Below are 15,239 nucleotides of genomic sequence, written 5' to 3'. Positions count from 1 at the left end.
GATGAATAATCATGGAATTTTGTGGGGTTTTTTTTTTCCCCAGTAGAGGACAGAAACCTCTAGGGGATTGGTAGCAGTAGTAGTTCATCATTGTCTGTGTGCTACAGAAGTGCTACTTTTCAGTTTTCTAAAAGGTTGAATGTTTATTTGCCTTTTAGTATTTACTTTGAAAGAGAATCTGTAAAAGCTATATGAGGATTTTAGTGATTTTTATGGTTTTCGGATAGACAGGTATAAGGTGATTTAAACTGCATTCTCCACTTTACATTTCTACCAGCAATGCATAAGAATTCCAGTTTCTCCACATTCTCACCAACACTTGTTATTTCTGTTGTTATTTTTACAGTAGCCACCCTAATGGGTATGGAGTGGTGTATCATTGTGTTTTTTTGTTTTGTTTTTATACATTTATTTTATTTTTGGCTGCTTTGGGTCTTCGTTGCTGTGTGTGGGCTTTCTCTAGTTGTGGTGAGCGGGGGCTACTCTTCGTTGCAGTGAGTGGGCTTCTCATTGCAGTGGCTTCTCTTGTTGTGGAGCACGGGCTCTAGGTGTGCAGGCTTCAGTAGTGGCACGTGGGCTCAGTAGTTGTGGTGCATGGACTTAGTTGCTCCGCAGCATGTGGGATCTTCCCCGGACTAGGGCTCGAACCCGTGTCCCCTGCATTGGCAGGCGGATTCTTAACCCCTGGGCCACCAAGGAAGGCCCTATCATTGTGGTTTTGATTTGCTTATTGGCCATTTGTGTATCTTCCTTGGAAAAACATCTATTCAAGTCCTTTGCCTACCTCACTGTCCTTATCACAATTTAATTTGAAGTAGATTGGCATAATTTAAGCATTATAATGAGTACTTATTTCTTTTTTTAAGTAAGTTGCTGATGTCTGACTAGAACTTTGCAGTGACCCGACCATAATGATCACTGTACTTGTAGCTGTATTTGTCTTTGTTTTGTGGACTGTATCTTTTTTTAAAGCATGGGATTAGGTAAACATTTGAAAGTGGTTGAATGTAAATAGTCATCTCCGAGATTAAGACGGTAGCATGTGTAGTTTCAGAGGAATATCTGAATGGGTTGGGCTGGTGGTTAATGCTTGGGTAGCCAGTGGAGTTGTGAAGTGAATGGAGTTTTTCTTCTAAAGTGAATTTTTAGAGGATTGGAAATCCTATTAAACCGCTTAAAGACCAAGATTATGATTTTCTCCTTAATACATAACAACTTGTATAATGATGTGGACTGAGACCCTGGGCATGGGGTTGTTACAACAGGTAGGGTGGGCGAGATGCCACAGAGGCAAGAGGAAAATTGTGTGAACTGTAAAAATCTTAATTTCTTTCTTCTGGGTTTTTTTTTTAACTAATTATTTTATTTTAGTTATTTATTTTTTTGGCCAGGCCACACAGCTTGTGGGATCTCAGTTCCCTGACCAGGGACTGAACCCAGGCCACGGCAGTGAAAGCTGGCAATCCTAACCACTAGATCACCAAGGAACTCCCTTAGCTGATTATTTTAGGAAGTTCTTAGTGAGAAATTAAAATATGGGACTCAGGTGATGAGGATATAGGAGGAAGAATCCATTGACTAGAGTGCATGTAGCAGGAAGTAAAGAGCTGAAGAATGTAGAGGCTAAGTGAAGATCGTAGAAGGCTGGTTTTAGAGGTTGATGTGGAGCTGTTGTTGGTATAGGTGGCTTTTGATGACACAGCATATGAAGGAAAGGGAAGTTTAACCTATTGGTTCAAGAAAAAGTTCTTTTTGTTCTTTAGACTTTTTACTGATTATGTGTTTTTTACCTTTAGGCTATCTTCTTGGTATCCTGCATCATCACATAGCACAGGGAGATCAGCTCGGTGCTTTGTGACCGCCTGGAGGGGTGGGATAGGGAGGGTGGGAGGGAGGGAGACGCAAGAGGGAAGAGATATGGGAACATATGTATATGTATAACTGATTCACTTTGTTATGAAGCAGAAACTAACACACCATTGTAAAGCAATTATACTCCAATAAAGATGTAAAAAAAAAAAGTCTTAGTGTGTGCAAGTGAATTGAGGGGTTTAAAAGCCATTTTAATAGTTTTTGGTCTGAAGGGCTTGATCAGGGCTGTTTTCCTAAAGTACTGAGTTTGTGAAATTTTTTGGAATACAGTACTTTCCTCACTTTCTACCCTATGTCAGTTGGGTCAGTAGTTACATTTCCATGTATAAGAAGAGATCATTTTAGAATGATTTTGAAGCTGTAACAACCAGTGATAGTGGAGAACTCCTAATACCTCTTAAATAATTGTAATTTGTATTTTGATGAGAAAAGCAGTGTGTAAAAGTAAAGAACAAAAGAAATGTAATTTTGTTTAACTTATTTAAAAGTGGGACAGCATAATGTAAGATATGTTAATAGGAATATCAAATATGCATGATACCACTTTTAATTTGAGTTACTGTTTAAGAAGACAGTTGTCTAATGATAGGAAGCATTTAAATCAAGTAGGTAAAAACCAGGTGGGGAGAATGTGTCACTACAGGCTCCAGGCTCACCTTGGATATTTCCTGCCCCAGCCCTTGAATCAGTCATTTCTCCAAAGAGCCTCGGCTCCTTCATTTGGAGAATGGTATTAGAAACCAAATCTGGGTGCTAGGTGTGCTTGTTGCTGCCAAGGTGTCATTTTTACTGACAGCAAGGACCTGTGTATGGTGCAGTAAGCAGTGTATAGACACGCGCCTGTAATACTTCTTCATGCAATCATCTGTACCTGTGGTGAGCTAAAAGTGAGTTCACATTTCTGTCTCCAAGTCTAATGTGTTACCCCAGGACCATTCTAGCCTTCTCCCTTGCATGCCTATAAATTCGTATTCCAACATTGGGAAACTTGGTGCCCACATCTGCATTCTCTGTACTTAATTATTCAAGTCCAGTGTGTGTACATGTATAGCAGTATCAGAATTTTTAATTCATACCCCATGGGGAATGTTTTTTATGTGTTAGAACACGGTACTTATGTGCAGCTCCTTGATCTGTGTTCTTATAAACCTCACTTATTTCCAGAATGAGTGAGGTTAGCCTCTCCCTCCATCCCCTCTCCATTCAGTGAGGTTGTTCCATGTATGTGTAATACCGTTAGACTATCTTGTCACATCTGCTTTCCATCCTGGGATTCCCCTGACCTCCTAAATGATTGTTTAGAATTTGCAAACATTGAACTTCATGCTTGTGTTGTAAAGATTAATGGGTTTTGACAAGGGCATAATGTCATGTGTCCACCATTACAGTATCATACAGAATAGTTCATTGACCTAAAAGAATCCCCTGTGCTTCATCTATGGAATCCCCCCCCCCACTTCTTCCTAACCCCAGCAATCACTGTCTCTATGGTTGTGACTTTTCCAGAATGTCATATAATATAATCATTCCGTATGTGGCTTTTTCAGGCTATGTTTTTTTCTTTCACTTAGCAAAATATATCTAAGATTCATTTCTGTCTTTTCGTAGCTCGATAGCTGTTTTCTTTTTATCACTGAATAGTATTGTAAGTCTGGCTGTCTCGCAGTTTATCCTTTCTCCTACTGAAGGACATCTTGGTTGCTTCCAGTTTTGTGCAGTTATAAAGCTTCTCTGAACATTTGCGTGCAGGACTTTTTGTGGAAATAAGATTTCAACTCATTTGGGTAAGTACCTAGGGGTGTGATTGCTAGATTGTATGGTTAAGACAACATTTAGCTTTGTATCAATAGAAACTGTTAAACTGTCTTCCAAAGTGGCTGAACCATTTTGCATCCCCATCAGCAGTGAATGAAAGTTCCTGTTGCTGTATACCCTCATCAGCATTTGGTGGTGTCAGTTTTTTTGGATTTTAGACATTCTAAGAGTTGTACAGTGGTATCTCATTGTTTTAATTTGCAATTCCCTAATGACAATGTTGAGCATTTTTTCATGTGCTCATTTGTCACCTGCATATATTCTTTCATGATGTCTCTTTTCAGATCATTTTCGATTAAAGAATTTGGTTCTGGGGCTTCCCTCGTGGCGCAGTGGTTGAGAGTCCGCCTGCCGATGCAGGGGACACGGGTTTGTGCCCCGGTTTGGGAAGATCCCACATGTCGCGGAGCGGCTGGGCCCGTGAGCCATGGCCGCTGAGCCTGCGCGTCTGTAGCCTGTACTCCGCAACGGGAGAGGCCACAACAGTGAGAGGCCCGCGTACCGCAAAAAACCAAAAAAAAAAAAAAAAAAAAAAAAAAAAGAATTTGGTTCTTTTGCGTTTTAAGAGTTCTTTGTATATTTTGGATAAAAGTCTTTCATCAGATATGTATTTTACAAATATTTTCTCCTTGTCTGTGGTTTCATTCTCCCAGCATTATCTTTCACAGAGCAGAAGTTTTTAATTTTAATAAAGTCCTATTTAATTTTTTCTTTCATGGATTATGCATTTAGTGGTATATCTAAAGACTAATTGTCAAACCCAAGGTTATATTTCTTCCTTTTTAAATTGGAATATTTTCTTCACTCTTGTAACAATCCAAGAAAAATTTCTTACATCCACCTCATTTCTTTCTTTTTAAAAGAAATTAATTAATTAATTTTTGGCTATGTTGAGTCTTCGTTGCCACGCGTGGGCTTTCTCTAGTTGGGGCGAGTGGGGGCTACTCTTTGTTGCGGTGCGCGGGCTTCTCATTGCAGTGGCTTCTCTTGTTGCAAAGCATGGGCTCTAGAGCGCAGGTCAGTAGTTGTGGCACGTGGGTTCAGTAGTTATGGCACGTGGGCTCAGTAGTTGTGGCTCACGGGCTCTAGAGCACAGGCTCAGTAGTCATGGCTCACGGGCTTAGTTGCTCTGTGGCATGTGGCATCTTCCTGGACCGGGGCACGAACCCATGTCCCCTGCATTAGCAGGCAGATTCTTAACCACTGCGCGACCAGGGAAGTCCCTACCTCATTTCTAAGAAAGACTTGATGGCACAAATCTTTCTGAAATACTCAATGCAAATATCTTTTTTTTTTTTTTCTGTACGTGGGCCTCTCACTGTTGTGGCCTCTCCCGTTGTGGAGCACAGGCTCCGGACGCGCAGCCTCAGCGGCCATGGCTCACGGAACCAGCCGCTCCGCGGCATGTGGGATCTTCCCGGACCGGGGCACGAACCCGTGTCCCCTGCATCGGCACGCAGACTCCCAACCACTGTGCCACCAGGGAAGCCTGCAAATAGCATTTTTATTAAAATCTGCTTGCTCTCCCAAGTACTTCTTTTGTTGTTTCCTCATTTTTGTTTCATATTTCAATCTGGGTTTGAATTTTCCTTCACCAGTTTATGCTTGGCTGAGTTTTCTACTGCTTTCCAGTTACCTGATTATTTCCTGTCTCCTTTCTGGTGTTCCTATTTTTGCTATTTCTTTATGACCAGAATAGTTTATAATAGCAATGAGTATACTTTGCTTCTGTTCTTTAGGCCTAAATATATATCTTATATTCTATATGTTTTTATTCTTAGAAAACAGGGATCATGCATTAAGAAAAAAACCTTGGGTGCCCTATCATGGCCTATGATTTCTTGTTAAGTGTACAATCTACAAAATTATTTGGTGGAATAATTTCTTATTGTGGAACTTATGCTAGAGTTGTTTTTAACTTTTTTGTTGTGCTCATTAAGTTTAATTGATTTCTTTAGTAGAGGGTTGTTTAGGGAGTGTTAATTTTAAACAAGTACTTTTAAAGCTACTGGAGGACTTAGTGTCAAGAATCGGTGCTTAAACTGTGGTATTTTTAAGTGGGTTAATATGTGTGTGAGGCTATATTAGCATTTTGTTGTTCATGGTGTTAGAATTGCTAAATATGTTGTACATGTATGTATCAGACTTAAATTGTAAGGTCATTAATTATGGATACAGTTATCCCAGTCCTCTTAAGACTTTGTTTACTTGTTTACTTTTTGATGTACCTGGTAAGGATCTCATGCTGTGAGATGTAGTTGATTAAAGCAGATGTCTTGGGGGAGGAAGATAACATTTGCTGGCTGTGTAATTTGTGCTAGGAAAGAAAATGAGAAAAATTGGTAGACAGAAAGGAGGAGGCCATTCGATTTTAAAATAGCCTGGTAGAAATGAATCTGACTTTGGTGGGGGGTGGGGAAGAAGTAAAAGTTGTAAAAAGTTGTGTGTCTGTTCTTGTTGAAACTTGAGGAAGAGGACCACTGGTAAGAGGCTTTTCACGCCTCAAAGAAAAGCAGTGGTTGTTACCGAATAGTAGATGTGCAAAAACTCTATCCTGGTGGTTGGGTACTTAGTAGTTGTGTGTGTGTGATGAAAAAGGGTGGAGGAGTGTGGTGATAAGTATAGAATATATTTCAATTGGAGGAGTGTTTTGCTCAGAGGGCGTTGTAGTTGAACAAGATTCTAATCGAAATACTTGAGAGGTTAAGATAGCAGGATAAACAGTGCTCAACCTAATCTAAAGAGAAGAATACACAGTGGGGGGAGGGATAAATTAGGAGTTTGGGATTAACATACACAGGCTAGTCTGTATAAAATAGAAAATCAAGGGACTTCTTTGGTGGCGCACTGGTTAGGAATCTGCCTGCCAATGCAGGGGACACGGGTTCAAGCCCTGGTCTGGAAAGATCCCACATGCCGTGGAGCAACTAAGCTTGTGTGCCACAACTACTGAGCCCGCACTCTAGAGCCCGTGAGCCACAATTGCTGAGCCCGCGTGCTACAACTACTGAGCCCGTGCGCCTAGAGCCCGTGCTCCGCAGCAAGAGAAGAAGCTACCACAGTGAGAAACCTGCACACTGCAACAAAGAGTAGCACCCACTCACCCCAACTAGAGAAAGCCCGTGCACAGCAATGGAAGACCCAACACAGCCAAAAAATAAATAAAATAAAATAAAAATTAAAAATAAAAGAGATGATCACTCTTAATAAAAAAAAGATAATCAACAAGGACCTATTGTATAGTACAGGGAACTATACTCAATATTATGTAATAACCTATAAGGGAAAAGAATCTGAAAAAGAATGTATATATAACTGAAGTGCTGTGCTGTATACCTGAAACTTACATGATATTGTAAAACAAGTATACTTCAATAAAAAACTTAAAAAAAAAAAAGAATCCACAGTTTGGGGAATAGACGAAGAAACAAACCAAAATTAAAACCACAAACATTTGTTTTAATACTGCTTATGTTTTTAAATAAAAATAGGCAGCAGATGTTATTCACATATATGCAGATAAATTTCCCTTAGATCCAAGTTTTTAGAGCTACCCCACAATTATTTTAATTTTATTTGAATCTGTAGTTTGTAATAGGGCTTTTCTCTTCATATTTATTTTATCTAACTTTTCCTAGACCTTGGATTGTGATACATAATTCCTGCTACGTGACTTTCTAGAAGTTTATTATTTCAGTTGTCTCGGGCTTCCCAGTTCGTTTCCCACCCCCATCCCCGTATTAACTAGAAACCTGTTCTCAGGTCCTGTTACCCCTGTGCTCACTCTTGCTCATGTCATCTGCCTTGTATCAACTACCTGTTCTATCTGGATGTCTTTTGACTGCTTCTCTGTCTTTCTTGTCCTCCCACTTCTCATTTCCTTTACAGTACTGAGAACTTTAGTTTGGGTGTCCCATGTTGAGCGTGGTGAAACTGACTTCCCGTTTTCCCTGGTTCCTCTTGCTCCATACCTCTGCGGTCGGTGGGGAAGGTGTGGTCGTAAAGCCTGGCAGTGAGAGGCCCGGGGCGTGGACGCCGCTAACCTGTGCTGCGCTCCACCCCACGGCCCCTCCCCTGCTACCAGGAAACCATGCAGTTTACTCCTTACTCTTCATACTTCCCTTTGCTCCATGCCCGCGGATCAGTGTCTGAGCAGTTCTGGTACACCTGAGCTCCTGTAGCCTTCTGTGTATTCCCTGACTTGTTTCAGTATCTTCAGAGATGTTTCGTAAGTTATTTTATTACTTCCTGGAAAGTAAAAGAAAAAAACATCACCTGAGGATAAGTATTTCAATGTGGAATTTTGAAAAGTTGTAGTGAAAACTTTTTATGTAGGTAAAAGGATTAAGGTTCATAGTGACTAATGCTGTGGTAATGCGTGAAAATAAAGGCTGATTGCTTTGAAGCTTAAAATTTCTGTTTACTGTGTGGGGAAAGACCAGGCAGATTAGGCAGGGTCGGGGTGGGCGGGGGGAGATTTTGGATATGGTTAAGTTTCAGGTACCTGTTAGGACACTGAGTGGATTCAGTTGTTGTGTGTTAGCAGTCGCCTTTAATCTAGAAGAATCTCTCTCTCTCTTTCATTTTTCATGAAATTGAGTTTTTGAAGAGTTCAGGTGTGTTTCTCATAGAATGTCTCACATTCTGGGTTTGTTTTTTACTAACGATTTTACAAAAGTTGTTACTCGTGTTCTTAGAAGTTTGAAAAGATATTTCTGTCAGGATAAAAACAGGGCGAAAATGAAGTTGAAACGAAGTGGAAATGAAGTAGGAGGGGCAGTGGTAAAGTGTGCTTTGTTTGGAGGGCGGTGCTGGATGCAGTCGTGATATGTAAAATTGTACTGTGTGCCTTATAGCTGTTGTAAAAAAGTTATGCTTCTAAAACCGTGAGCAACATTGCATTCTTAGCCTTCTTTAAGTAATCCCAGTTAAAGTTAATGAACTTTATTATTATTTTTTTTTCTATAGGTTTAAATGTAAGACTGGCTGTTTAGTTCTCCTTCTAAGGTAAGTTTTTTATTTTTATTATTTTTTTTGAAACAACATTACTATGTTAAATTTATTATTCAAGTAGTTTGTCTAGAAAGTAAATTTTAGTTGCTGAAATTGTATGTCTAACTAGTTATCACCTGGGCTTTGTCTGTTTCAGAGGATGTTGTCCCCAGGGGCGTGGTGGTTACTGCACATATAGTGTAAATAGTTTCGTGCCCGGTACTTAGGTGCGGAGGAAAATTGGGAGGCTACGCGACCTTGTAGGCACATTTCTGGTACATCTCACTAGTCAGAGTTACTCTGGTTTGCCTGAGGATCCTGGAGTGCTGGGTTGAGTGTGTTTTCCTAGGGCTGCTGTAACAAAGTGCTACCAGCTGGGTGACCTAAAAACTACAGAAACTTACTCTCTCACTGTTCTGGAGCCAGAGGTCCTCTGTGCTGCCTCTGAAGGCTCTAGGGGAGAATCCTTCCTTTTGCCCATTCCAGTTTCTGGCGGTTGCTGGCATTCCTTGACTTGTAGCTGCTTCACTCCCCATTTCTGCCTCTGTCTGCACGTGGTCTTATTCCCTCCGTGTCTCCTCTCCTTGTCTCCAAGGATTTGGGGCCCACCCTAATCAATGTGAACTCATCTCAAATTGATTGCATCTGCCAAGACCCTAGTTCCAAGTACGGTCACATTCACAGGTCCTGTGTTAGGACTTAGACATACCTTTTTGGGGAACACAATTCATCCCACAGTAGTTGGGGCTCGACTTGAATTGTAGCAAAATCGAGATGCTGTGATCTTTCTGAAGCTTGAATGCTATGTTTTATGAGGTACTAAAATATTTGGAATTGTAAAAGTGAATCCTAGGTTTCTCAAGCCATTTTAGGGATATTTCTAGTAGACTTTTCATGGTGTGTGTGTGTGTGTGTGTGTGTGTGTGTGTGTGTGTGTAAAATTTACAAATAAAAAGACTGGTTATTTGCTGGGATTTGTGGGATTCAGCTTAACGAGGATGTGGTCATCCTGGGGTGGATGTAAGAGGAAACAAAAGTAAACTAGCAGACTCTTTTCTCTGTTTGTGTGTATTTTGCCTAAAAATAACAATGCTGCTTTTTAATCAGTTTATATTAGAAAATGAAACATATATTTGGATAACTTTTTTTTAAGCTCACTAATGCACTTGATCATTTTAGAAAATAAAGAATACAGGGTCAGTGAATGAAATTCAGGGTCATTGAAATTCAGCCTCAGCTTCCAAGAGGGTTTTTGATAAGGCATACAGTGAACCTAGAGCAATGCCTGGCCTTGGTAAGTGCCTAATATGTATTAGTTATTGTTAGTGAGCCTTTCTAAGAAAGTGAAGGAGGTTTGAGGTAGTCATGAAAGGAAGGAAAGTTCTTCTCACCTCTTATTTTTGATAGTCGTACGTCTGGTTGGTTAGCGTATTTACCATTCCAGTCATTGGTTCAGTTTTGGTCATAAACGACTGAAAAATGTAGATTACAGTTAGAATGAGAGCGTTTGTAATGCAGGACCATACATACAATATTAGACCCGTGTTTAATTTCTGGGTTTGAGATTTGAAGGTAATGTTCTTTATTCTGTGATGCTTGTGAATGAATATTAAAAATCCAGACTGTGTTAACTTTTTTCTTCATTCTCTTCCTTCATTTAAATAAAAATAGCCGTATCGATCCAACAAGCCACAGAGCCATAATGTGGCAAAGCATCCTTTTTGAGAGGTGAATATTACGGAATGAAAATGGCTGACAGAGGTGGGAAGATTGTTCCAGGGCAGGTGTATATTGAAGTGGAATATGATTACGAATACGAAGCGAAGGACAGAAAGGTCGTGATAAAACAAGGGGAACGATATATCCTGGTGAAGAAGACCAACGATGACTGGTGGCAGGTGAAGCTGGATGAGAACTCCAAAGCGTTTTATGTGCCTGCCCAGTATGTGAGGGAGGTCGGCCGCAGAGCCCTGATGCCGCCTGTGAAACAGGCAGCGGGGCTGCCGAATCATTCTGTGAAAACGATGCAGAGTCTCCACCTTCAGAGGTCAACAGAAAATGTGAACAAATTGCCCGAGCTTTCAAGTTTTGGAAAGCCATCGCCGTCTGTTCAAGGAACAGGTCTTATTCGTGATGCCAATCAGAATTTTGGACCCAGTTATATTCCAGGTCAGACTGTCAACCTCAGCCTGGACCTGACCCATAATAATGGAAAGTTCAACAGTGACTCACATTCTCCCAAAGTTTCTGGCCAGAATAGGACACGGTTATTTGGTCACTTTCCTGGTCCGGAGTTCTTGGACGTAGAGAAAGCTGGCTTCTCCCAGGAACAGTCTTGTGATTCAGCAGGAGAAGGCTCGGAACGGATTCATCACGATTCAGAGTCCGGTGATGAGCTTAGCAGCAGCTCCACTGAGCAGATAAGGGTAAGACTGAAAGTGGATGATGGAACACTTGTGCCACCTTCATAACCGTTTAATTATAGGTGTTACTATTTAAAAATTTTTTTTTTTTTGCGGTACGCGGGCCTCTCACTGTTGTGTCCTGTCCCGTTGCGGCATGTGGGATCTTCCCGGACCAGGGCACGAACCCGTGTCCCCTGCATCGGCAGGTGGACTCTGAACCACTGCGCCACCAGGGAAGCCCCTTTGTGTCAGTCTGTCAAGTAAAGTGAAGTAATTTTAAAAGCACATGCGTGAAACTGAAACTTGAATGTGTTTAGTAAAGTTTAATAGTGAATTTGATAAATTTTGGGCCTAAAGCTCTGTTGTAAGTTTTATTCATCAAATTAAGCCAGTGAGGCTGCTCTTAAGGTGTGTCTGATTGTAATGGAACTAGTATGTTCTTTTTCTTTTATAGGTTTTAATTTTTCTTGTGACATTTTGAATGGAGATAGGAAAAAGGGAAGGTTCTCTAGAAAAACTTCTGATGCTTGAGATCAAGGCTGTTACTGTCAGTTTATCATCATTCGTCTTAGTCTTTTCTTCAGTCCTTACGTGATACTTTGTTGTAGAATATTTTTTTTGTGTGTCCTGGAATTTTTCTGCATGTGGCTCCTTATGTATTAGTTGGACTTGGGAAAGACATGTGTTTTCTCTTCCATCTGGCCATCACCACTGTTTCACACCTGAAATGACGCTTTATGTGTAGGTCCACTAGCAGCCCTGTGTTCTCTTCATCGTGCTCATCTTAAATTCACTACGTGGCAGGTCATGGCTCCTGACCTCTCCTGGACTGTTTGGAAATCCTGTTCGATCTCTCTAGCCAGACCTCGTCCTGGCTCCTCGTGGCAGCTGTTTCAGACCTTTTCCATTTCATTCAGTTCTCCGATTCCCCTGCTCTTCCCTGCTGTCTCAGCAGGTAGTTTTGCCTCCTGTTTCACGGCAGAAGTGAAAACTGGGGGGTGGGAACTGCTTCTGCTTGGGGAGGATGTATGCACAGCAGTTAATCGAGCTGTCCTTAGATTTGAATCTGGGTCCATATCACTTGCCGGCTGAGTGATAATTGGGGCCAGTTACCTAGCTTCTGTGTGTCTCAGTTTCCTCCTCTTGACATGGGGCTCACGAGTGGGTTCCTGTATACCTAGCATGCCTGCCACTCAAGCAAGTAGGGTAGGTATCTACTGCTGCTTAATAAATGACTCCCGGATCTCCTGGCTTAAAACAGTAAACATTTATTATGTCACAGTTTCTGTGGCTCAGTCATTCAGAAGCAGCTTAGTTGGTGGTTTTAAAGGCTTTAGGGTCTCTCACGGGGTTGGCGTCTTACGAAGTCTTGGCCGGGCCGGAGCAGCTGCCTCTAGGATGGTCACTCACGTGGTACTGTTTGGGCCTCTTTGCAGATGCTTCAGTGTTGTGACTAGCTTTCCCCTAGACAGAGCCATCCAAGAGGGAAGAGGGTGGAAGCTGCATTGTCTTTTATGCCCCGATGTTGGAAGTTGCGCCCTGTCATGTCTTAGCAATCACACAGCTCAGCCCTGCTCTGTGTGGAGGTTACAGCACAGAGTGTGAATGTCAGGCTACGGGACATTAAGGGTCACCTCGGGGCTGGCTATCGCAGTACGCATTCGGCACCACAGAGCTGTCATTACGGTTGTCGTCGTGGTTTCTGTTACAGTTATTCCCACCATGAAACCTACAGGTGCACCAGTGTCATCAGTGATCTCCCCCCAGTACAGGCAGTGCAGGTGTGGCATCTTCTGTCAATGAGTGGTCTCTTCATATTTGCTTTTCCCTCTTTTTCACAAACCTTTTGCTAAACATTGTGTAGCGTTGTGCTCGTATGGCTTTAGACTCATTATTTACCAAGTTTTTTCCTTCAGGATGTACATTTGCTCATGTTTTCCTATTTTAGTAAAGCTCTTCAGCAATACCTTCCCTTCCGAGTATCACCTTATCACTCTTTACTGGCAACTTCTGGAAAGAGTTGCACGTATTTGCTTCTTTGTGTTCGCTCATTTCCTGCTCATTCCTTAACCTGGTCTCATATGGCTTCACCACCCCACCTAAACAGCTTCTGCTAAAAGCTGCCCACGGTTTCATTGTTGATAAATGTACAGACAGTTAAAAAAAATTTTATATATAATCATATCATAGTTACAGTGAACAAGATTAATAACCAAAAGGCAACTTAAAATAATTTTTCACTGAGGCATAGCATATAATCACGTGTGTAAATTGTACTAATCTTAAATGTACGGCCTGATGGATTTGTGCTTATGTAAAGCCATGAGCCCCTTCCTAGTCAGTATCTACACCCTCCCCGCCGTGTCTCTGCTAGGAGATTTTCATTCTTCTGACATGTTAGTACTGATCAGTCTTCTTTAACTAAACTTCCATTTTGAGATGATTGTAGCTCCGTAAGCAGTGGTAGGAAACCATAGTGAGGGGTCCCCTGTGCCCTCTGTCCATTTACCTCTGTTGTAACGTCTTGCCAGACTGGACTGTAGTATCACAGTCAGGGTGTTGATGTTGGTACAGGCGAGATGCTGGGCGTTTCCATCAACACGAGGACCCCTTATGTTGCCCTCTTAATGGCCACACCCGCTCCCCTCCCACCCCCAATGCGGCTTAACCGCTCGCCACCACTAATCTGTTCTCCATTTTTATAATATTGTCATTTCAGGAATGTTATATAAATGGACTCACAGCCTATGTAGCTTTTTGGGATTGGCTTTTTAAAAAAAAAATTATTTATTTGGTTGCGTCAGGTCTCAGTTACGGCACGCGGGATCTTTGTTGCAGTGTGCGGGCTCTTCTTTGCGGCACGTGGGCTTCTCTCTAGTTGTGGCTCACAAGCTCAGTAGTTGAGATGTGTGGGCTCTCTAGGTGTGGCACGTGGGCTTATTAGTTGTGGCGTGTGGGCTTAGTCGCCCTGCAGCATGTGGGATCTTAGTTCCCCAGCCAGGGATTGAACCTGTGTTCCCTGCGTTGGAAGGTGGATTCTTAACCACTGGACCACTAGGGAAGTCCCCGGGATTGCCTTTTATCATTCCACATAATTCTCTGGAGATTGATCCAGGTTGTTGTGTGTATCAGGGTTTGTTCTTTTTGTTGCTAGCTAGTATTCTATGGTATGGATGTACCGTACTTAAAAATAATTCACCCATTGAAGAATGTCTGAGTTTCCAGTTTTTGGCTTTTGCAAACAAAGCTGCTACGTATAAACGTTTGTGCACAGGTTTTTGTGTGAACGCACCTTTTTTATTTCTTTGGTATAAATGCCCGTGTGTATAATTGCGGTTTAACTTTTCAAGAAAATTAAGCAGCAGTTATATGGCAGTTGCACGTTTAATTTTTCAGGAAACGGCCAAGCTGTTTCCTGGAGCGGCTGCACATTTTACATCTGTGTCAGCAATGCTTGTGGTCCAGGTCCTCTGCATGCTCACCCACATTTGCTGTTGTCTCTTTTTTATTTTAGCCATTCTGATAGGTGTGTAGGGATTGCGCCTGATTTTAATTTCCATTTCCCGAATGGCTAATGATGTTGAACACCTTTTATGTGCTTATTTGCCATCAATAGATCCTTCTCATTGAAATGTCTCTTCAAGGCTTTTGCCCATTTTTAATTAGACTTTTGTACTGTTGAGTTTGGAGAGTTTTAAAATTTTTTAATTTTTTACTTTTTATTTTATTTTTTAAATCTTTATTGGAGTGTAATTGCAATTTACAATGGTGTGTTAGTTTCTGCTGTACAACAAAGCGAATCAGCTATATGTATACATATATCCCCATACCCCCTCCCTCTTGAGCCTCCCTCCCACCCTCCCTATCCCACCCCTCTAGGTCATCACAAAGCATCAAGCTGATTAGAGAGTCTTTTTTTAGTATAGTCTAGATACTAGTCATTTGTCAGATATATAATTTGCAAATATTTTCTCCCAATGTCTTTTTGTACTCTTAACAGTGTCTTTTGCAGAGCAAAGGTTTTTAATTTTGATAAAGTCCAATTTATTAATTTTCCCTTTTATGGATCAGGCTTTTGTGTCAAATCTTAAGAACTCGCTATATAGCTCTATTAGTCAGGGTTCTCCAGGGAAACAAGCAATAAGGTGTGTGTGT

At 41.4% G+C, this 15,239-nt stretch overlaps 1 protein-coding gene across 8 annotated transcripts in view; it reads left to right on the top strand.

The window, feature by feature from the left end:
- The window catches only part of ARHGAP12 (Rho GTPase activating protein 12), a 110,955-nt gene that overhangs the window by 7,959 nt on the left and 87,757 nt on the right, over positions 1-15,239 (top strand). For 6 of the 8 annotated variants that reach the window (XM_089906358.1, XM_022580640.3, XM_089906360.1 and 3 more), the window contains exons 2-3: positions 8,656-8,694; positions 10,351-11,105. In XM_089906358.1, coding sequence (XP_089762484.1) covers positions 10,422-11,105 — 684 coding nt within the window. In that variant the 5' untranslated portion in view covers positions 8,656-8,694; positions 10,351-10,421. Of the gene's footprint in view, positions 1-1,917; positions 3,657-7,896; positions 7,916-8,655; positions 8,695-10,350; positions 11,106-15,239 lie in introns of those variants that run through there. The other 2 variants (XM_089906362.1, XM_089906357.1) reach the window with 2 other exon arrangements.

The sequence above is a fragment of the Delphinapterus leucas genome, chromosome 2 (genome assembly GCF_059928025.1).
Source record: "Delphinapterus leucas isolate spDelLeu-1000000601 "Yukka" chromosome 2, BTC_Dleu_Yukka2, whole genome shotgun sequence".
NCBI lineage: Eukaryota > Metazoa > Chordata > Mammalia > Artiodactyla > Monodontidae > Delphinapterus > Delphinapterus leucas.
The sequence above is the reverse complement of the archived record's forward strand: the minus strand, read 5'-3'. Positions and strand labels throughout refer to the sequence as shown.